This window comes from Eretmochelys imbricata, chromosome 23, assembly GCF_965152235.1.
Source record: "Eretmochelys imbricata isolate rEreImb1 chromosome 23, rEreImb1.hap1, whole genome shotgun sequence".
NCBI lineage: Eukaryota > Metazoa > Chordata > Testudines > Cheloniidae > Eretmochelys > Eretmochelys imbricata.
Window position 1 is genome coordinate 14378673 of NC_135594.1, and position 21387 is coordinate 14400059.

Consider the following 21387-nt stretch of genomic DNA (forward strand, 5'->3'; position numbering starts at 1 on the left):
GGGGAAGGGCACGGGGCCTGGCACTGACGGGTTGCTCCGAAGGACTGGCGAAAAGCTAGGGCACAGCAGCCCCCCTGGGGGAGCTGGGACCGATGGATAGGTGGGAGGGCAGGGGGGCGGATGTGTGCACAGGAGGACAGACAGATGGATGGGCGCATGGGGGGTAGACAGAGGGGATGGATGTGTGTAGGCGGATGATAGAGGGGTGCACGGGGGGATGGACAGATACACACGTAGCCCATAGAAGTGGTCGCTTTAGGGCAGGCAGAGCCCTCAGGAGGCATTTCTGTCTTGGGGGGCAGCCTCTCCCCCTCCCTTCTCTCTCCCTTCCCCCACCCCCACACACACTGGCTCCCCAGGGCCCAGCTCCGTTCCTGCCTCCCCCTCCAGGCATCGCCGGCGGGATTCGAACCCCGACCTCCTCCCCTCCCAGGCCGCTGCGCAATACGGGGCCTGGCTTTTGGGATGCTCTTCTGCAAAGCAGCCACTAGAGAGAGCTGCAGGCTGCATTTGGGGGGGAGGCCCCCGCCAGCTCCCGAGTCCTTCCTGAGCGGGGGGGGGCTCCTGGCATCTCTCCCCCAGGGGGCTGTCGGCGGGCGAGGCGGGCGCCCTCAGGGCCTCACTGGATCAGCGGGGCCGAGCGGTCATTGGTCACAGTCCGCTTCAGCCTGACGTGAGCGAAGGGGTTAGACCTGGGGGGGGGGAGGGGGGAGAGAGAGAGAGAGAGAGAGAGGGCAGGGGTCATGGGGCCTTGTAGGGGGGATAAATCCAGGTGCTAGTTCCCACGGGGGGGGGGATCCTGATGGGTGGGGGGCTTTGCTGCTCTCACCTGGACGGGGAGGAGTTCAGGGGGCTCCCAAATTCGTTCGCTAACTGGGAAGAGGAAGGAGAGAATCACATTAGCCGGAAGGTGAGGTTGGGGGGTGGGTTGCAGGGGGCAGGGCACGTGGCAGTCACCAGGCTGGCCCTGCAATACACACACTTGCCCCCAGGTGGCAGCTGGCAGAGGGGCCTGCAGAAGAAATGTGGGGGGGGTTCCTCAGTGGGGCCCCCTTGGTGGCAATTTGGTGACACTGGACAACCGACCAATTCGCTCCCTGCCTCGGTGCCATGCTGCCGGCCCCCTGCGCCCCCGGCCTGGCTGGCACCCTGGGGGCGAGCAGGCCAAGCGCCACCCACGGAGGGTCATCGAGGCGAAGTGCCCGGCCATTGCAATGGAGCGGCTCCGGAGGCTCCGGAGAGCTACTGCCCCTGGAGGGGTGGCTGGGTGCCGGGGAGGGGGCGGGAGGGTCTCAAGGGTCGGGGCACGCTCAAGGCTGGGCAGCAGGCTTCAGGGGGGAGGAGACTGGGGGGAGGAGCTGTGCCCCGAGAGGAGCCGAGGGACCCCAGGTCCAGCAAGTGGCCAACAGGGGGGCACTCACCTGGAAGCTCCTCCCCCAACTCACCTGTGACAGGTCAGGGTTCATCATGCTATAGGGGCGCTGGCGGAAGGTGCTGGGGCGGGGGGAGGGGGATGTAGCGCAAGGCGTCCCCCCCCATGGCCCCCCTCCGGGCTGGGGGCCACGCACCCCGCTTTGTCCAGGGTCCCCGTGCTGCAGCTGTTGAGTTTGCTCAGGGGAAAACTGGGGGGGGAAGGGGGAGGAGAGGTGGGGGTTAAAACGAGGCCCTGGAGCTGCACAGGTCCCCCCAAAATACTTCCCCCCAGCCCTAATCTCCCCCTCTCTGTGCCCCGCATCCTGCCACCAGCTCAGCACCACCCTCTCCCCATCCCGCTCTGCCCCCTCTCGTCCCCCAGCTCAGTACCACTGCCAGCCCCCCATTTCCCCCCATCCCCTCCAAGCCCCCTGCCTCCCCAGTCCCAACCCCAGCCTCCTCCATCTGTCGCCCCCTACTCCTCCTCTCCCCTCCCACCACGTGGCACACCCAGCCCCCAGCTCACCTGCCATGGGGTTTCTCAGGGGTCTCGGCAGGGGGGACGGGACGGGTGTACGAGAAGGGGAACCAGCCTTTCCTGGGGGTGGGGGGAGCAGAGGTCAGGCAGGACGGAGACACGCCCAGACCCTCCCCACAGAGGGCGGCTGAGGTCACAGCCCCACAGAGGCCTGCGAGGGCCCCACTGGGACCCGGATCTGGACCAGGGACTTAGAACCCAGGAGCCCGGATCCATCATCCCCGGGTCTGGGAGGGGAGTGGGGGCTAGTGGTGAGGGGGAGGCTGGGAGCCAGGACTCCTGGGTTCTCTCCCCAGCTGTGGGAGGAGGGGAGGGGAGAGGGCTAATGGTTAACAAGGGGAGGGGGGCACTCACATGTGCGTGGCCTCGTTCTCCCCGTAATGCCAGCCGTCCCGGGCCTCGGCCACCAGCAGCGCAATGACGTCGCCCTCCTGGAAGTTGAGCAGGGTGCTGCTCTCACCGGGTGCGTGGGAGAACACGGCCTGCACCCGGCGCCGCTCGACCCACACCCCACTCCGCGGCAGGGTCCTGTTCTCTGCTGGGGGGTGGGAAAAGGGGGGAAGGTCAGGCTGGGGATTCCTTGCCTTCCTGCCCCTGGAGAGGGGCCAAGAGACTGAGAAAGGGGCACACGGGGGATATATGGTGGGGGGTCTTATAGGGGGGCATCGGCTGGGGCTTGGGGTGTCCCAGGGTACACACAAGGAGCATGGGGGGCACCAGCGGATAGAGATAAAAGCTGGATTGGTGGGGAGAGGAGAACTCGGGGGGGGGGGGGGGGCGTTGTGTGTAACTGGCCAGGAACCCGCAGAGCCTCCCCACACAGCCCCAATCTCCCTCCCAGCCCCGGCCGGGTCAGCCCAGGGTATGAAATCTGAACAAGCCGCTCAGCGCTGGACTGTTAATTGGCTTAGTCTGGGCAAAGCGCCCAGACCTGGGGGGTGGGGCAGTTTCCCCCCAGAATGGGGTCACCCTCCCCCCCCCAACAACCCCCCACGGAGCCTGCATCATGTGCCAGGGAGGCTGGAAACCAGTGGGGGCTGGGACACCCCCATCTGGGGGCACATGTGAGACGAGCCGGTCAGGCTCAGTTCCAGTAGCAAATGTGTCTGAGCTGGCCAGCTCAGACCAGGGCTAGGCTAGCAGGGGGCTGCGGGTCGGGAGTGAGGGGCACCGGCAGGGCTCGGGGGGGAAGGGGTGGGCTAGCAGGTGCTGCGGGTCGGCAGAGAGGGGCACCGACGGGCACTTACTCAGCGTGGCGAGGCGGGTCTCCGCAGAGGCTTTGCGGGGGATGGGCAGGGTACAGGAGTAGCTGTCGCTGGCCCTGGGCGGCGGGGGGGTCTGCGTGGCTGGTGCGGGCTGTGGGGCCGGCAGGCCTAGCGGGACGGTGAGGGGCTCTCTGGCAGGCGGGGGCCCCAGGTCACGGGAGCCCCGGGTGCGGTGAGAGTCGCCGTTGGGGAGCGGAGTCGCTTCCTGCAGTGAGACGCGCTGCGGAAGGAGAGACGGGGGGCAGGGGGAGGGGCTCTGCTCACTGGGGATCAGGGACACCCACCCAGCTGGGCTTGGGGACCCAGGAGTCCGAGTCACCCTCCCAGGGGCTCTGCCCTTGCAGAATGAACCCAGGAGTCCGAGTCACTGACCTAGCTGGGGATGAGGACCCAGGACACAAGGTCACTGCCAGGGGGACCCTACCCCTCTCCCGTAGTCCCCAAGTCACCATCCCTGTTTGGAAGGGGACCCAGGAGTCCGGGTCTCTCCCGAGGGGCCCCACCCCCTGGCGACAGCGCCCCTCCCCCATGGGCAGAGACATACGTGGTTGAGGGCCAGCCCCCCACCCCCCAGCAGGGGCGCCAGCTCCGGGGGCACCTCCAGGGGCTGGGGGGCGGGCAGCGGGTCGGAGACGGCGGGCGCGGCGGGGCTGTTGGCCGTCTGCTTCACCAGGGCCAGAGCGCGGTCGGGCAGGCGGGTGGGCTGGACACAGGACTGCTGCCAGCCGGGCAGCTTGGTCCCCAGCAGCTCCTTCACCTGCCGGGGGGGGGGGCAGAGATGAGTGAGGGGGGCGGAATGGGGGGGCCTACACTGCCCCTCGTGCCCACCCAGGGGACCCCCACCCTCTACGGGGCTCCCACTCCCCCCCACCCAGCCCACAGCGCGACCCCCAACCAGGGCCCCGTAGGAACTACACCACTCCCCCCTCCGTCCCCCTAACATGGGGCCTGTGGGGGCGGAGGGATACGGGGCGGAAGGATATGGGGAGTGCGTGACCGCACCCCAGCGGGTGGAAGGATACAGAGAGTGCGTGACCTCTCCCCAGTGGGTGGAGGGATACGGGGCGGAAGGATACGGGGTGGAAAGCCCCCTCCCCAGTGGGTGGAGGGATACGGGGCGGAAGGATATGGGGTGGAAAGCCCCCTCCCCAGCAGGCGGAGGGATACGGGGCGGAAGGATATGGGGTGGAAAGCCCCCTCCCCAGCAGGCGGAGGGATACGGGGCGGAAGGATATGGGGTGGAAAGCCCCCTCCCCAGCAGGCGGAGGGATACGGGGCGTGCGGCCCCCCTCCCCAGCGGGTGGAAGGATACGGAGCGGAGGGATACGGCTTGTGCGTGCCCCGCCCCTGGGGGCGGAGGGATACGTGGAGGGCGGCTCACCTTGGCGTGGTAGGCACCGAAGTGCTTGGACACAGCGCACTGGCGATCCACCAGGAACGAGTACCGGCGGCGCTCCTCGGTCAGGGCACCCTTGTATCCCTCCGCCACAAAGCAGTCCAGCTCGCTCTGCTTGGCGCTCATCACCTCCACATACTGGGAGCGGGGGGAGAAAAGAGTCCCAAGGGGGTATCAGAGCATGGGGGGGGGGGCTGAATCACCCCTATATCAGACCTCACCACCTCAGAGTTGGGCCTAGATATCAACCCTGCATCTGACCACAGATAATCCCCCCCATATTGGCCTGACACCCCATATCAAACCCCATATCGCCCCCCACATCAGACCCTGACACCCCACATTGGACCCCAAATAACCCCCCACATCAGACTTGGACACCCCATATCAGAACCCAAAACCCCCCCACATCAGACTCTGACACCCCACATTGGACCCCAAATAACACCCCCCATCAGGCCCTGACTGGATTCGGTGGGGGAAGGGTTAACACCCCCCACACACTCCTCTGCCCCCCCGCCCCGTAGCAGGCCCTGGTGGGGGGGAAGGGTTACCACCATCCCCCCCTTGCCCGCCCCACTTCCCCCTCCTCCCCCTGGCAGCCTGTAGAATGGGGGCCGTGACCCCGAAGTAATGGTTCCCCAGGCAATGGGTGTCGACAAAGGGGGGCCTTCCGGAGCCAAGGCGGGGAGTGGGCAGGGGGGAGGGGAGGGAGCAGGCGCCTGACATGCTAATGAGGGGGGAGGGGAGTGAGTGGGGGGGACCCTTGAGCAGAGGCGAGGGGGGGCAGAGAACTACGGGAGGGGGGGCCCAGGAGACACTTGCCAGAAACTCTTCCACTCTGCATCCCCCAATTGTGTCTCCTCCCACCCCCCATGTGGGCGCCCCCCCGCAGCGTTTCCCCCCCCCCGTGTGCGTTCCACCCCCCACCCTCCCGAGTCCATCCACCCAAAGCCCCTTATGGAGATTAGGGTCCCAGGCACCAGCTGGCCAAAGAATGTTAAAACCCTTCGGAGCCGCGAGCCCCTCAGGTCCCCGATCCCGCCCGCGCCCCGAGCCACCGTTCCCAAGACAGCAACGCCCGCCTTTGCCCGCCGGGGGCGCCAGAGAGAGCGGGGTGGGGGAGCTCCTGGCCTCCCCCCGCCTCCAGCGGGACATCCTGCTGCGGTTTCCGGCCGGACGTGACGGCCCCGTGTCTCCTGCGGGAGCCTGGCCGATCCCATTGTTTTCCCAAGCTCTGCCCCTAGCTGCCAGGGGCCCCTTGGGGGGCTGAGGGAGAGGGGGGTTGAGGCCTGGGGTCCTTTCTGCCCCACCCCCCCCCAAAATCAGCCAGCCCTGGAGGTATAGAGGCTTTGGCCAGTGCCTGTGTGCCCAGGCATGTGCCCGCGGGTGGGTGTGGGTGTCTGTCACGTGTGTACCGTTCGTGACACGTTTACTCCGTTCCAGCCCGGGGACACCGTGTGCTCCACGCGTGTTAGCATTTCCCCGTGTTTGAGCGTGTCGGGCTCACGTGTGGGCGTGTTCGGGGCGTCTCCGCTACTGTCTAGCCCGGGCCGAGCACGCCACGCGTGCGACTGGGCAGGAACATCACCACGTGGGGGGAAGGGGAGGGTCTCGGCCCTGTGGGGCAGACCCCTATCCCAGACCTTGCTCCCAGATTAAGTGCCCCCCAACCAGATTTACAATCCCCAGCACCTCCTGGTTCCCACCCCCCTGAGAGCCCCTCCCCCTGCAGTCCCCCCTCCCCTGCACCTCATGGTCCCCCCCACCCCAGCCCCAATCCCCCCCTCACCTGCACCTCGCGGTCCCCATATTTCTGGGGGTTCTTGCTGCTCTGGCATTTCTTGCGCAGTTTCTTCAGCTCAGCTTGACACTTCTCAATGGCCTCCACCTTGGCCCGGTGCTCGCTCTGGTACTTCTTCAGGGTAGCCTGCGGGGGCGCCAGAGAGCGGGGGCGGGGGGGAGTCAGCTCGCCCCAGGGATGGGGCAGGATGGGGGTGGGGAGAGAGGGAACGGGACTTCCCAGGACCCTCAGCAGGGCCAGCTCGGTCTGCGCAGCGCCCGGTACGATAGGGACCCCCCCACAGATCTCAGTCAGAGGGGTTCTATGCACCATGATGGGGACCTCCCCCAGTCCCGAGTCACTGGGGGGGGAGTGCGGGTGAGTGCAGCGCCCAGTGTGACAGGGACCCCAATCTGTGTCTGAACTAATGAATGGTGCAACTGGAGAAACTGAGGCAGGGAGAGGGCAAACGCCTTTCACGGCCACAATGGGCAGAACCCTTTGGTGGGGGTGGGAAATTGAAAAGGGGAAAATGGGGGGCACATGGGTGGGCTGAGTGGATAGGGGCGCAGGGAGGGGCAGATGCCGGGCTGGGGGGAGTCAGGGGCACCGGGGTGGGTGCAGGGGGGCTGGCAGGCATGGGGGGGGAGCAGGAAGGGGCAGGCACCGACCTGGGGGGGCCCTGCAGGGCTGGGGGGAACCCTATGCTGGGGGGACTCTTACCAGCAGGTACTTGACATCCAGCTCCAGTTTCTGCTCCAGCTGGGCCAGCAGCTCTGAATGGAAAAGCTTCAGCTACAAGCGGGTGGGGGGCACAGAGTGTGGGGGGAGGGTGAGAGGGGGACAGTGAACGAGGGATCCCCTCCCCCTCAGTACATCTCCCCCATGATATCCCCCCCCATGTCATCCCAATCCCCTTGGTATCCCCCTCCTCCCCTGGTATCCCACCCCCCCACCCCGGCCTCGGCTGAGAACGCAGGGTCCCATCCCCGCCCCCGACTGTTCTCCGGGAATGAAAAGTTCTGGGTGCAGGGGGGGTCTCGTGGGTGGGGGGGGGGGACTGAGAAGGCAGCAGGGCTGGGTGGGAGGCGCCCCAGGGCTTTGGGGAGGTGGGGAGCTAGCTACCGATGGGTGTGGGGGGGGAAGAGATAACGCGATGGGGGGCGGGAGGGAGATACTCACAGTTTCCTCCAGCTGCACCTGGATCTGCCGATGCACCTCAGCCATCTGGAACAAGGTGTCCCCTGCGGGACGGGGAAACGACAGGTGTGTGTATATGGGGGGATGGGGGAGCGTTAATCCATCCCATAATCCCCCACGTGGCGAAAGGGCCCATCCCCGTCTGCCCCCCACACCCGAGGCCTCATGCGCCATTTCCACATGTGTGTGAGCAGGGCTCCCCACCCGTTAACACACATGCCCGGTGCTCACACGCTAGCCGTGGCGAGTGGGGCCGGCTCCCTCCCGCACCGGGTCACACAATGCGGAGGCTCCCCGCGGTCACCCCCACGCTGCCCTACAACTCGCAGTCTGCCCGTTGGTGCACGCCCGCCTCCCGGTTCCTGCCATCTGCGCGCACCCTCACACCCACAACCTGTGCACACCTGCCACGATTTGCACACACACAATCCCCTCTCCAAATTCCCAGACACTCCCCACTGGCTACACCCCCGCACACCCCTCTTCACACGCTGCTCACCAGCCGCACACACCCCTGCTTGCACCCCCCCATTGTGCACACAACCCCCCATGCATGACACATGCCCCTCACTGTGCACCCCATTGGCCCACGCCCCCAATGTGCCCCATGGCCCCCTCCCCCAGAGGCAGAGGGACACAATCCCCCCTTCAGCCCCCCTCACTCCACCCCACCACCTATTTGAGCCCCCCCCCTCCTCTCAACTCCCCCTTCCCTCCGCCCAGGCAGGTCACACCCTGGGGGAGGGGGAATTTGGGCTCTGGCAGCAAAGTGTGTGTGGGGGTTGAAAGGTGTGTGGGGGGAGCTGGCCCCCCAGGCCGTGAAGGGTTAAAACTGGAACCTTGGGCGGGGGGGGGGGTTGCTAGGCAAGGCGAAGGGAGAGGAAAGGGGATGGCTGGGCCTTGAGCTATGATAGTGGGGGGGGGGCATTTCTCAGGACACATATCTCCCCCCCCCCAGTCTGCAAGGCTGGCCCAGCCCCGGACAGGGGAGGGGAGACAGGAGGAAATCACAGCTTCCAGCAAGAAAACAGCAGCTTCCTGCAGCAGGAAGTCCCCAGCACGGGAGACCTGGGGGGTGGGGTGGGATGCCAGGGGTGATGGGCCCATAGTTCTGATCCAGGCGGGCAGGGAGGAGGCACGACACCGGGGTAGATGGGCCTGTGGGTCTGACCTGGAGCAGACGGCCCAGCCCTCTCCCCCCGCCCCACAGCCATGTCCCCCAGGTATCACCTACCCAGTTCCTTGGACCCTTGGCTGTCGCTGGCCAATTCCCCCAGCTTCACCAGGGCATCGAAATATCCCTTGGCCGCTACGGTCACCCCTGCTGGGACAGAGAGAGCAGGAGGGAGTGAATGACACGGGACCTTTCCCCTCTAGGGGGTGCCGGCTCCCACCCAGCCCTAGGGCGGGGACCGGCTGGCACAGGGGAGCAGGGAATGGGGCATGGGGCCTTTCCCCTCTGGGGGGCGCTGGCTGGATGGGCTGGGGGGGTCCGTGGGAAAATCGCAGTTTACCTGAGAGCGCTCGTTGGTAACTCTTCCCCATTGTGACAAAACTCCTCAGGCCGGGGTTGAACTGGTCCAGAATCACCTGCACCAAACAGAGTGGTGATCACAGCTCGTGCTGTCACCAGGCGCCGGGATGTGGCCCCTCTGGGGTGGGGCGCGAGGGCTGGGTATACAGGGACCCCTCGCCTGGTGCTGGGATGCAACCCCTCTGGGGTGGGGCGCGGGGGTTGGGTATCCTGGGTGGGGGGGTGGCACAGGATTTACATTGCACTTGCATCTGAAGAAGTGGGGTATTCACCACGAAAGCTTAGGCCCAAATAAATCTGTTCGTCTTTAAGATGCCAGCGGGCTCCTCGTTTTTGAAGATTTACATTGTAAGACACCAAGGTATTATATTCCTAAGCAAAGTGACACTTGGAGGGGTGAGTGGGGGGCTAGGAGGAGGAGCGAGGAACGGATCTGGGGAGTGTGTGGAGAGGGATGGATGGGGATGGACGGAGGAGCACATATGGGGATGGACAGATGGACAGGTGGGTGGAGGGGCGAGTGTGGGGATGGACAGGTGGGTGAATGGATGGATAGAGGGACAAATGAGGAGGTGTGTGGGCATGGATGGATAGAAGGGTGGACGTACAGATGGATAGAGGGGTGGACGGACGGATGGAGAAAGGATGTGTGTGAAGATGGATGGACAGATGGATGATGTGAGGGGGAGACAGACACCGTACTGAGCCCCAGGACTCTGGCACCCCTAATCCCCAGCAGGCGGCAGACGGGGCCAGCTGAGGGCCGATCAGCACCAGGCCCAGCCCATCAGGAGGGCGGCTGGCTGGGCGAAGGCCCCTGGGCCGCGGCCGACTGCCCACCCTTCCCCGCCCGGCACACAGGAGCCCAGCACCAGCTCAGCCCGGATCAGTCGGCTCAGCCCGATGGCTTTGGGGTCAGCGGGTCGGGCGCAAAGACACTGTCCCCCGGGGCGGGGCGGTGGAGCCAGGACCCCTGGGTTCTCTCCCTGTCTCGGGGAGGGGAGGGGGGAGGACTAGTGCTTAGAGCGGGGGGCAGAGAGGCTGGGAGCCAGGACTCCTGGGTTCCCAAGCAACCCTACAATGGCAAAGCAGCCTACAATAATGAAGCAGGACATGTAGCTATCACTAGACATGTAGACGCGGACAGATGGACTGATACCCCTCATGGAAACACTGGAGCCAGAGGGGTGTAGCCGGGGGGGCCCTGAGCTGGGGCTGTTCCCTGGCCCCCACGCCCTGTGGGGGGAGGATCCAAGAGGCATCTGGAGCCCAGCCCGATTTCTCTCGCTCCCATAGGCTGTTTCCCCGGGAACGAGTTAGCCTTTTAAAAGAATCTGATCCAGCCAGAAATTGCAGTCCCCCCCTGCCCCCGCACATTTAATCCCCAGTCAGCTGGAACAGGGGGCTGGGAATCCACACAAGATGCAGCCCCCCCGCAACAGTGCTCTGCACCCTGGCCCTTTGGGGGGGGTCACATCCTATCCTGGGGGGGACCCCCGATTGGGGGCTGCATGGAGGGGAATGGAACGAGGGGTCCCACGGCCAGAGCTGTGGCTGGCATAACTGGGGGGAGGACAGAGTGATTAGATTGGGGGACGGAGAGGTGCAGACAGGGATGGAGGGGTGCATGGGAGGATGGATGGATGGATAGAAAGGAGCCGAGACCCCAGCGCCCGACCCTCCCCACGGATGCCAGATGAACCCCTCAGCGACATGGGCAGGAAACCATCCCCCCAACCCCCTCCCTCGCCCCAGCATTTGCGGGTTCATTTTTCCCCTTCGTTCCCTGCTGAGCAGGAACGAGTCCAAGCTCCCGGGGGAATCCTCCGGGCGGAGCTGGGTGACTGAGATCAGAACCTGGCCCCGTTGCAAACAGGGGTGACTCCGGATTGACCCTGAGAGGGAGCTGGGATCAGAACCCGGTGCCATTGCAATCAGGGTTCACTCCGGATTGACACCAGAGGGTCTGAGATCAGAATCCGGCCGCGCTGCAATCAGGGGTGACTCCAGTTTGACACTGGGATCAGAACCTGGCCCTGTTGCAATCAGGGGTGACTCCAGATTGACCCCACCCCCTCAGGGCTGCCCCATGGGCTGGGGTTAAAACCCATAGCCCCAGAAAGAGCCAGAAGCTGAGGGGACCAGACCCTGGCAACCGACCCATCCCCATCGCTCAGTGGAAGTCTGGGTGAGCGGCAGGGCCCCCAGCACCCCAACCCCCACGGGGAGGCGGAGCAAACGGGGGACAACGGAATCTCAGGCCCCCCACCCCCTCAGGCCCCACTCCCCCCTCACCCCTCTCCATCTACCTCCACACATGCACCCTCCACCGCAACCCCCCTCCCCAAAACACTTCCCCAGACGCTTCCCTGCCAGGCTAACAAAGGGGCTCCAGACTCCAGGGGGTGGGGGGAGAGTAGAGAAAAGCTCCAGGCCAGGGAGATGGAGGGAATGCGGGGGGGGGGGTATGGCCGGGGCCAGGGAGTAGAATAACTGCGCAGGCAAGGGGGCGCAGAGGAGGCGGGAGCAGGGAAGGGACTAGAGGAGTGGGGGGGAACCGACGGAGGGGAGCAGGGAAGGGACCGGCGCGGGGGGGGGGGGGGGCGGGAGCCGGCGGTGGAGCAGGGAAGGTGCCGGGAAGGGACCGGCAGGGGGGACCCGGAGGGGGAAACTGGTGGGGGGAGCAGAGAAGGGACCTGCGGGGGGGGGAGCCGGCGGGAGGAGGAGAGAAGGGACCGGCGGGGGGGGGGGGAGTTGGCGGGGCTCACCCTGTAGACACTCTCCGTGAGCCGGTTGACCTCGTCCGAGCGGGACATGCTGGCGCCGGGGACCGGCCGGGAGCTGGGACGCAGCGAGCCCCGAGGCAGGGACCGGAGGGCGGGGTGGGCAGCACCAGCGGGTGGGGGAGGGCGGAGTTGGGGCTGGGGGGCCAGGGGCTGGGGAATGGGGGGGGCAGAGTTTATGGGGGAGGTGTGGGAGGGATTCTAGGAGGGGGAGGAGGAGTTGCGGGGAAGAGGGGGCTTCTGGGGGGCGGGATGCTGCGGGAAAGGAGTTATGGGGGGTGCGGTGGGGGGGCCACTGAGAGAGACAGACAGGAAAAGGTCCTGCCAAAACGCCAGCCTGAAAATAAACTTTCCAGCCAATCAGGAGTCGCCCGTGACCGCCCCATCCTTCCCCTCCCCTCGAAATCTGGGCCACTTTAGCATGAATGGGTGTGGCCTCTTTGGCTCATTTCCATATTTAAAGAGACAGGCTAACGCGCCCCCTCCCCCCCCACCCCGTGAAATACGCCCCGCCCCGGACGAGACGCGTTGGCTTCACTAGAACCAGCTCGATAGATGGACCCAGCGGCGCTGGGCTGCGGGGAGTGGGGCGGGGGCAGCAGAGGGGGGTGCTGGGCTGCGGGGAGGGGGGCTCTGCAGGGGGCGCTGGTGAGCGGGGCGGGGGGGCAGTAGGGGGCGCTGGGCTGCGGGGCGGGGGGCTCTGCAGGGGGCGCTGGGCTGCGGGGAGCGGGGCGGGGGAGCAGCAGGGGGCGCTGGGCTGTGGGGAGGGGGGCGGGGGGGCTCTGCAGGGGGGGCTCTGCCTTCTAAGTACTAAGGTCAGTGGCCAAATATGAATGGTCATTGTAACATATGTCTCAGATGTGCAATGGGGACTGGGGGTCAGGAGTGACGGGCACCGCCAGGACTGGGGTGGGGGAGCCCAGGGCTGGGCTGGCAGGGGGCTGCGGGTCGGGAGTGAGGGGCACGGGCAGGGCTCTGCCCTCACCCTCTCTTTCCCCATCTCCACTCCCTGGGTTCCCTGACCCGGTTCCAGACGCCAAGACGTGTCTGCTGAAGCCTCCACTTCCCTGGATTCCTGGTGCCCACCTCACCCCCAGGTCTGCGTGACACCGTCCCCCCCCCCCGGACCTGGCGTTAGCAGCATCTCCCCTCCCTCTCCCCCCCCGGGGCTGGCTGGGCTCCCAGGCACGTCCACGGTGCTCTGGGCTCCCCGTTCCCATGGGACTGCGGCCAGCATCTCTCCGGCACCGCAATCTCACAGCCTGGATTTGGATGGTCTCGGGCTCAGCCCGGAGCCTGGGGTCAAACTGCCCCCTGCTGCCCACCCCCTGCCACTGCAGCTCCCCAGCAGTCAGGGTTGGCCTCAATGCCCCAGCATGGTGCGAGGGGCCACTGGGGAGCAGGGCAGGGGGCTCAGCAGGGGGCGCTGGGTTGCTGGGAGCGGGGCGGGGGACTCAGCAGGGGGCGCTGGGTTGCTGGGAGCGGGGCGGGGGACTCAGCAGGGGGCGCTGGGCTGAGGGGAGCAGGGCGGGTGGCTCAGCAGGGGGCGCTGGGCTGAAGGGAGCAGGGCGGGGAGCTCAGCAGAGGGCGCTGGGCTGCGGGGAGCAGGGCGGGGGGCTCAGCGGGGGGCGCTGGGCTGCCGGGAGCGGGGCGGGGGGCTCAGCAGGGGGCGCTGGGCTGCCGGGAGCGGGGCGGGGGGCGCTGGGCTGAGGGGAGCAGGGCGGGTGGCTCAGCGGGGGGCGCTGGGCTGAAGGGAGCAGGGCGGGGGGCTCAGCGGGGGGCGCTGGGCTGCCGGGAGCAGGGCGGGGAGCTCAGCAGGGGGCGCTGGGCTGCGGGGAGCAGGGCGGGGGGCTCAGCGGGGGGCGCTGGGCTGCCGGGAGCGGGGCGGGGGACTCAGCGGGGGGCGCTGGGTTGCTGGGAGCGGGGCGGGGGGCTCAGCGGGGGGCGCTGGGCTGCCGGGAGCGGGTGGGGGGCACAGCGGGGGGCGCTGGGCTGCCGGGAGTGGGGCGGGGGACTCAGCGGGGGGCGCTGGGCTGAGGGGAGCGGGACGGGGGACTCAGCGGGGGGCGCTGGGCTGAGGGGAGCAGGGCGGGTGGCTCAGCAGGGGGCGCTGGGCTGAAGGGAGCAGGGCGGGGAGCTCAGCAGGGGGCGCTGGGCTGCGGGGAGCAGGGCGGGGAGCTCAGCAGGGGGCGCTAGGCTGCCGGGAGCAGGGCGGGGAGCTCAGCGGGGGGCGCTAGGCTGCCGGGAGCAGGGCGGGGAGCTCAGCGGGGGGCGCTGGGCTGCGGGGAGCAGGGCGGGGGGCTCAGCGGGGGGCGCTGGGCTGCGGGGAGCAGGGCGGGGGGCTCAGCGGGGGGCGCTGGGCTGCGGGGAGCGGGGCGGGGGGCTCTGCGGGGGGCGCTGGGCTGCGGGGAGCGGGCGGGGGGCTCAGCGGGGGGCGCTGGGCTGCGGGGAGCGGGGCGGGGGGCAGCAGGCCGGGGAGAGGCTCAGTGGGGGTCAGTGACCCCTGTGGGGGAGGGCGCCCCCTTTTGCACACCCTGCGCATACGCCTGGGTGCTGCAATTTCCGCAGCAAGTTTCTGATGGTGTTGGCGCGTTGCACAGTGAGGAAGTAGCGGCCAGTGACGCCCGGAGACAAGTTTTGACTCATCCCAGGAGTCGGGACAGGTGGTGCCGAAAGTCTGAGCTCTGAGATAGCAGGTGAGAGAGAGGCAGGAGGCTGCGGGTCGGGAGTGAGGGGCACCAGCAGAGCTGGGGGGGGGGGCAGGAGCTCAGGGCTGGGCTAGCAGGGGGCTGCGAGTCGGGAGTGAGGGGCACCAGCCAAGTTGGGGGTCTGGTCACATAAACATCCCCCCTCCCACCATGCACTTGCAGGCCCCTAGATGCCCCCCAATCCCCCCGGCAGCCCTCAGCAAGGATGGGACAGCTTCAACCGAGACCACGAAGGCCCCTGGGGAGCCCATCCCCCAGCTGAGACCCCCCACCCCGACTCACTCCCCCGGTGGCATCCCGGCTGACAGTGTCCCTCGGGGTGCTGGGTCAGAGCCCGGGCGGGGGGGGGGACGACGACTCAGTTCCCAGAGCTGGTTTCATTTGCAACCACAAGAAAGGTAGAGCGAAGAGTGGCGGGGGGGGGGGGGGGATCAGCAGCTGCGATTTCCTGCCACTAGGGGGCACAATTGCATCCAAAGACCCCCCCCCCCGAACCCCTCCAGCCTGGCCAGCCATTATCTATTGCCCCCCACCCCCCCAACAGACCCTGCTCTGGGACCGGATGGGAGCCGGTGCCCCCTAGAGGGAAAGGCCCCGTGCCCCATTCCCCACCCCCCTGAGCCAGTCAGTCCCTGCCCTGGGGCGGCTGCCAATACTGCCCCTGCTTAGCCCGGATTTAAGCCCTTTCCGGTCATTAGCTCTCTGAGTCCATGGACCTCCGGGCTGCAGAGCGAATTTCCTGTGCCCGGCTTTGCAGAAGGGAAGTGAAATGGAGAAATTGCGTCTGACCCCGTGAGGTCACACACAGTTGGTGTTAGCTGAGGGAACAGGACCCAGTCCCCCTCTAACCACTAGCCCACCCCTCCTCTCCCTGAGCTGGGGAGAGAACCCAGGAGTCCGGGCTCCCAGCCTCCCCCCTCTAATCACTAGACCCCACTCTCCTCCCTGAGCTGGGGAGAGAACCCAGGAGTCTGGGCTCCCAGCCTCCCCCCTCTAATCACTAGACCCCACTCTCCTCCCTGAGCTGGGGAGAGAACCCAGGAGTCCGGGCTTCCAGCCCCCCCCCCCCCAACTCTAACCACTAGTGACGGGAGTGCAATTTGTTTTTCTCGTTGCAGGTGTCTGTGTGCCAGGTCGCTCGGCTCAGCCCCAGCCGGGGGCAGGAAACGGGGGCTCTTTTAAGGCGCCTGCCATCGGATTGGGGAGGCAATCCTTGGGAGCGGGGGGGGGGGGGGTGTAGCTAGAAGCCCCAGCCCCAGGTCACTCGCTGCCGGGAGTGGGTGGAGGTCACTGGGTGCAGGGGTCAGCGGGTGGGGTGGGGGGCGTAAGCGGGGCGTGTTCTGTGCTGTGCCAGTCCCAGGCGTGCACACACACAACCAGCAGAGGGCAGCACACACAGCCCCCCCCCCCCCCCCCCGCCATGCCCCTGGCCCTGCCCCTCTGGCTCCTTGCAGCCGTCCTCTGTGCCCGCCATGCCAGGGCCTTCGGCTTTGCCTGGTGCCAGCTGCCCTACGAGCTGCCAGGCTACGCCAGCTGCGCCGGGCACGGCATCACCCAGCTGGGCCCGGCCATCGCCCCGCTGCCCAACTCCACCCTCTGGCTCAACGCCTCCCAGAACGCCCTGCAGGACCTGGCGCCCGCCACCTTCGCCCACCTGCCCCGCCTGCGGGAGCTGCGGCTCGACCTCAACCGCCTCCGCACCCTGCAGATCGGCGCCTTCCAGGGCCTGCAGGAGCTGGAGCTGCTGGACCTCAGCCAGAACCGGCTGGCGGCCCTGGGCCCCGCGACGCTGGCGGGGCTGACGGGCCTGCGGGTCCTGCTTCTGAGGGGCAACGCCCTGGCCACCCTCCACCCTGCCGCCCTGGCGGCCCAGCCCGGTCTGCAGGAGCTCCACCTGCCCCACAATCAGCTCTCCCGGCTCCAGGAGGTGGCCGCGGTCGCCAGCGGCTTGGCCAACCTCTCCCTCCTCGACCTGGACTCCAACCGGATCTCCGCCCCGTGCCCTGGGCCCGGCCTGCTCTCTATGCCCTTCCTGCGGGACCTCAACCTGCGGAACAACAGCATCGCCTGGCTGGACCTCGCCCACTGCTCCCTGCCCGGCCTGCGCTCTCTCAACCTGACCCACAACAACATGAGTCGGCTGGAGGCCGGTTCCTTCGGCGCCGTGCCCGGCCTGGAGGAGCTGAGTTTGGACGAAAATCCCCTCAACATCTCCTACCTCCTGGGCCTGCCGCTGCCCAACCTCACAGCCCTGCACTGGTCCAGCATGCGCCCGGTGCTGGACGCGGACCTCGGGCTGGCCTGCCAGGTCTTGGGGAGCCTGCCGGCGCTGACCACCCTGGACATCAAACACTCCAAGCTCCCGCCGTCCCGGCTGGGCCAACTGGGCGCTTGCACCAACCTGACCTGGCTGGACCTGTCCACCACCCCGCTGAGCCAGCTGGAGGGGGGCGTCTTCCGCTCATTCCCCCGCCTGGAGACCCTCTCGCTGGACAAGTGCAAGGTCAAGCGGCTGAAGCAGAGTGCCTGGGGCGGGTCGCTGCCCTGGCTCCGGGTCCTCATCCTGCGACGCAACCACCTCACCAAGCTGGAAGACCGCGTCTTCCGGCCCCTCGGCAGCTTGGCCCACCTGGACCTGTCCAGGAACCGCCTGACCTACGTCTACAAGGGGTCCTTTCTGGGCATGACCTCCCTGAGGACCTTGCTTCTGCAGGGCTGCCAGCTGGCGGCCGTCACCCGCGACACCTTCGCCTACACCCGCAAGCTGGAGACCCTGGACCTGAGCGACAACAACCTCCAGTACATCAAGACCTCTGCCTTCCTGAGCCTCCACCATCTCCGCACCCTGCTGCTCTCCGGCAACCGCATCCTCACCCTCCAGAAAGGGGCCTTCAAGGGCCTCACCTCCCTCCGCCACCTCTCGCTGGCCCAGAACGGCCTCTACAAACTCTCCCAGGGCTCCTTCCTGGGCCTGAAGGCCCTGGAGACCCTGGACCTCAGCCGCAACCGCCTCCTGGCCTACTGCAAGTACGACTCGCCTGCCCCCTTCGCCGGCCTGCCGGCCCTGCGGGGCCTGGATCTCAGCTCGCAGGAGGCCCGGCCCCCCGTCCGGCTGCCCTCCAAACTCTTCCAAGGGCTGGGGAACCTCCAGGAGCTCAGCCTGAGGGACAACCCCAGCGGCGTCTTCCTCAACCTCTCGCTGGCTCCCTTGGCCAGCCTCCGCTCCCTGGATCTCTCCGACATCTACCCGGGCCGGGAAGGGCTCTTCAGCCTCCTCCCGGGGCTCTTCCGAGGCCTGGGCGGCCTGCAGCGGCTCCGGCTGGATGGCAGCTCCCTCCGGGACCTGCCCAGCGAGGTCTTCTCCAGCCTGGCCTCCCTGGAGTGGCTCTCGCTGCGGGAGAACGGGCTGCGGAACGTGAGCCGGGCCCCGCTGGCCCACCTGCCCGCACTGCGCTACCTGGACGTGGCCGGCAACCCCTTGGCCTGCTCCTGCGAGAACGCCTGGTTCCAGAACTGGTCGGCGGCGGAGCCGGGGGTCCAGGTGGCCCTGCTGGGCTCCTACCTCTGCCTGGGGCCCGGCGTGAGCCAGGGGCTCTTCCAAGCCCACGATCTCGCCTTCTGCTGGGCGGACCTGGGCGCGGTCTTCTTCGCGGGGTCGTTCGCCGCCACCTTCCTGGCGCTGGCGGGGTCCCTGGCCGGGGCCAAGCTGGGCTGGACCCTGCGTTACGGCTACTACCTGCTGCGGGCCTGGGGCCGGGGCCGGCTGCGGCGGGACCGGTGCGGCTACCAGTACGACGCCTACGTCTCCTGCTGCCCCGAGGACGAGGCCTGGGTGGTGCGCACGCTGCTGGCCAAGCTGGAGGAGGAAGGGCGGCCCCGGCTCCGGCTCTGCTTCGGGCCCCGCGACTTCGCCCCCGGGGCCTATTACCTGGACAACGTGCAGCAGGGCGTGAGCAGCAGCCGCAAGGCCCTGTGCCTCCTGAGTGCCCAAGCCCTGGAGAGCGAGTGGTGCTCGCTGGAGATCCAGCTGGCCTGCGCCCGCACCTACGACCAGGGCCGCGACCCGCTGGTCGTCGTCTTCCTCGAGGACATCCCCAACTACCGGTGAGGCTCCCCCGGCGGGGGGCGCGCGGCTAGCCTGGCCCCACCTCTCCCAGCTGGGGGCGCTGTGGGGAGCCGGGAGGGGGGAGCTGGCTGTGGGGGGGAGCTCCCGGGGGCGCTGTGGGGAGTGGGAGGGGGGTTGGCTGTGGGGGGGAGCTCCCGGGGGCACTGTGGGGAGCGGGAGGGGGGCTGGCTGCAGGGGGAACACCCGCGGGCGCCGTGGGGAGCGGGAGGGTGGGTGCTGGCTGCGGGGGGAGCTCCCGGGGGCCCGTGGGGAGCGGGAGGGTGGGCACTGGCTGCGGGGGGAGCTCCCAGGGGCGCTCTGGGGAGCAGGAAGGGGGCTGGCTGTGGGGGGGAGCTCCCGGGGGCGCTGTGGGGAGTGGGAGGGGGGTTGGCTGTGGGGGGGAGCTCCCGGGGGTGCTGTGGGGAGTGGGAGGGGGGTTGGCTGTGGGGGGAGCTCCTGGGGGCGCTGTGGGGAACAGGGGGGAGCTGGCTGTGGGGGGAGCTCCCGGGGGCGCTGTGGGGAGCCATGGGGGGGGCTGGCAGGAGGGGGAGCTCCTGGGGGTGCGTGGGGAACGGGAGGGGTGCTGGCTGTGGGGGTGCTCCTGGGGGCACGTGGGGAACGGGAGGGGTGCTGGCTGTGGGGGAGCTCCCGGGGGCGCCATGGGGAGCGGGACGGGTGCTGGCTGCGGGGGAAGCTGTGGGGAACGGGAGGGAGCTGGTTGCGGGGGGAGCTCCTGGGAGCGCTGTGGGGAGCCATGGGGGGGGCTGGCAGGAGGGGGAGCTCCTGGGGGCGCGTGAGGAACGGGAGGGGTGCTGGCTGTGGGGGTGCTCCTGGGGGCACGTGGGGAACGGGAGGGGTGCTGGCTGTGGGGGAGCTCCCGGGGGCGCCATGGGGAGCGGGACGGGTGCTGGCTGCGGGGGGAGCTGTGGGGAACGGGAGGGAGCTGGTTGTGGGGGGAGCTCCTGGGAGCGCTGTGGGGATCCAGGGGGGGCGCCAGCTGCGGGGAGAGCTCCCGCGGGCGCCGTGGGGAGCGGGAGGGGGGCACTGGCTGCGGGGGGAGCTCCTGTGGGCGCCGTGGGGAGCGGGAGGGGGGCGCTGGCTGTGGGGGGAGCTCCCGGGGGCACTGTGGGGAGCGGGAGGGGGGCTGGCTGCAGGGGGAACACCCGCGGGCGCCGTGGGGAGCGGGAGGGTGGGTGCTGGCTGCGGGGGGAGCTCCCGGGGGCCCGTGGGGAGCGGGAGGGTGGGCACTGGCTGCGGGGGGAGCTCCCAGGGGCGCTCTGGGGAGCAGGAAGGGGGCTGGCTGTGGGGGGGAGCTCCCGGGGGCGCTGTGGGGAGTGGGAGGGGGGTTGGCTGTGGGGGGGAGCTCCCGGGGGCGCTGTGGGGAGTGGGAGGGGGGTTGGCTGTGGGGGGAGCTCCTGGGGGCGCTGTGGGGAACAGGGGGGAGCTGGCTGTGGGGGGAGCTCCCGGGGGCGCTGTGGGGAGCCATGGGGGGGGCTGGCAGGAGGGGGAGCTCCTGGGGGCGCGTGAGGAACGGGAGGGGTGCTGGCTGTGGGGGTGCTCCTGGGGGCACGTGGGGAACGGGAGGGGTGCTGGCTGTGGGGGAGCTCCCGGGGGCGCCATGGGGAGCGGGACGGGTGCTGGCTGCGGGGGGAGCTGTGGGGAACGGGAGGGAGCTGGTTGCGGGGGGAGCTCCTGGGAGCGCTGTGGGGATCCAGGGGGGGCGCCAGCTGCGGGGAGAGCTCCCACGGGCGCTGTGGGGAGCGGGAGGGGGGCACTGGCTGCGGGGGGAGCTCCTGTGGGCGCCGTGGGGAGCGGGAGGGGGGCACTGGCTGCGGGGGGAGCTCCTGTGGGCGCTGTGGGGAGCGGGAGGGGGGCACTGGCTGCGGGGGGAGCTCCTGTGGGCGCCGTGGGGAGCGGGGAGGGGGGCACTGGCTGTGGGGGGAGCTCCGGGGGGCGCTGTGGGGAGCGGGAGGGGGGCTGGCTGCAGGGGGAGCACCCGCGGGCGCCGTGGGGAGCGGTGGGGGGGGCGCTGGCCGTGGGGAGCGGGAGGGTGGGTGCTGGCTGTGGGGGGAGCTCCCGGGGGCGCTGTGGGGAGCGGGAGGGTGGGCGCTGGCTGCAGGGGGAGCTCCCGGGGGTACTCTGGGGAGCAGGAAGGGGGCTGGCTGTGGGGGGAGCTCCTGGGGGCGCCGTGGGGAGCGGGTGCCATGGGCCCTGGGGCTCAGATCTCGGCCTCTCGCCCCCGCAGCCTCTCCCCCTACCACCGCCTGCGGAGGCTGGTGAAGCAGGGCAGCTACCTGCACTGGCCGGAGCAGCCCGAGGCCCAGGACGTCTTCTGGACCCAGCTGCGGGAGGCCCTGGGGGCCAGCGAGGAAGCCGGGGGGATGGTGCAGTTCAACCTGGCCGAGTAACCCCAGCCGGGGGCTGCGGGGAGAGAACCACACCCCAGCCTCTGCAGCCAGTGCTGTCCGAGACTCCCCTTCAGCCTGGAGCGGTACGAGGACGATGACACAGCGGCGTGTGGGGCTTGTTCCAGCCAGCAGGAGGCAGTGACCCCCACCACAATGAATGTAGGTGCTTTACAGAATAAAGCTGGATTGTTTCCTGTGTTATAGCCAACAGCCCATGGCTTGGGGGGGGGGAGCACGGGGGGAGGGCTTAACTG

The 21387-nt window shown here is 68.6% G+C and overlaps 2 protein-coding genes across 2 annotated transcripts; one reads left to right on the plus strand and one right to left on the minus strand.

Moving 5' to 3' along the window:
- Positions 1-619: 619 nt before the first annotated feature.
- Positions 620-11945, minus strand: LOC144279022 (BAR/IMD domain-containing adapter protein 2-like). Its single transcript, XM_077840444.1, is given in 15 exon segments — positions 620-692; positions 830-873; positions 1446-1514; positions 1517-1622; positions 1940-2011; positions 2306-2489; positions 3199-3436; positions 3761-3973; positions 4598-4750; positions 6405-6542; positions 7119-7190; positions 7578-7639; positions 8830-8916; positions 9110-9185; positions 11898-11945. Coding segments are annotated over 15 exon segments (1635 nt in total).
- A 4095-nt stretch (positions 11946-16040) lies between these two features.
- LOC144279006 (uncharacterized) lies at positions 16041-21274 on the plus strand. The gene is made up of 2 exons (XM_077840419.1): positions 16041-18724; positions 20971-21274. The coding sequence occupies exons 1-2, from the start codon at positions 16041-16043 to the stop codon at positions 21131-21133; spliced, it is 2847 nt and encodes a 948-aa protein (XP_077696545.1). The 3' UTR covers positions 21134-21274.
- Positions 21275-21387: the final 113 nt, after the last annotated feature.

What these genes read in the sequence shown, in the direction of transcription:
- LOC144279006 (XM_077840419.1), top strand. Translation starts at nt 16,041, where the DNA reads ATGCCCCTGGCCCTGCCCCTCTGGCTCCTTGCAGCCGTCCTCTGTGCC. An exon ending in GAGGACATCCCCAACTACCG is followed by an intron (nt 18,725 to 20,970) that starts GTGAGGCTCCCC and finishes TCGCCCCCGCAG; the next exon opens with CCTCTCCCCCTACCACCGCC.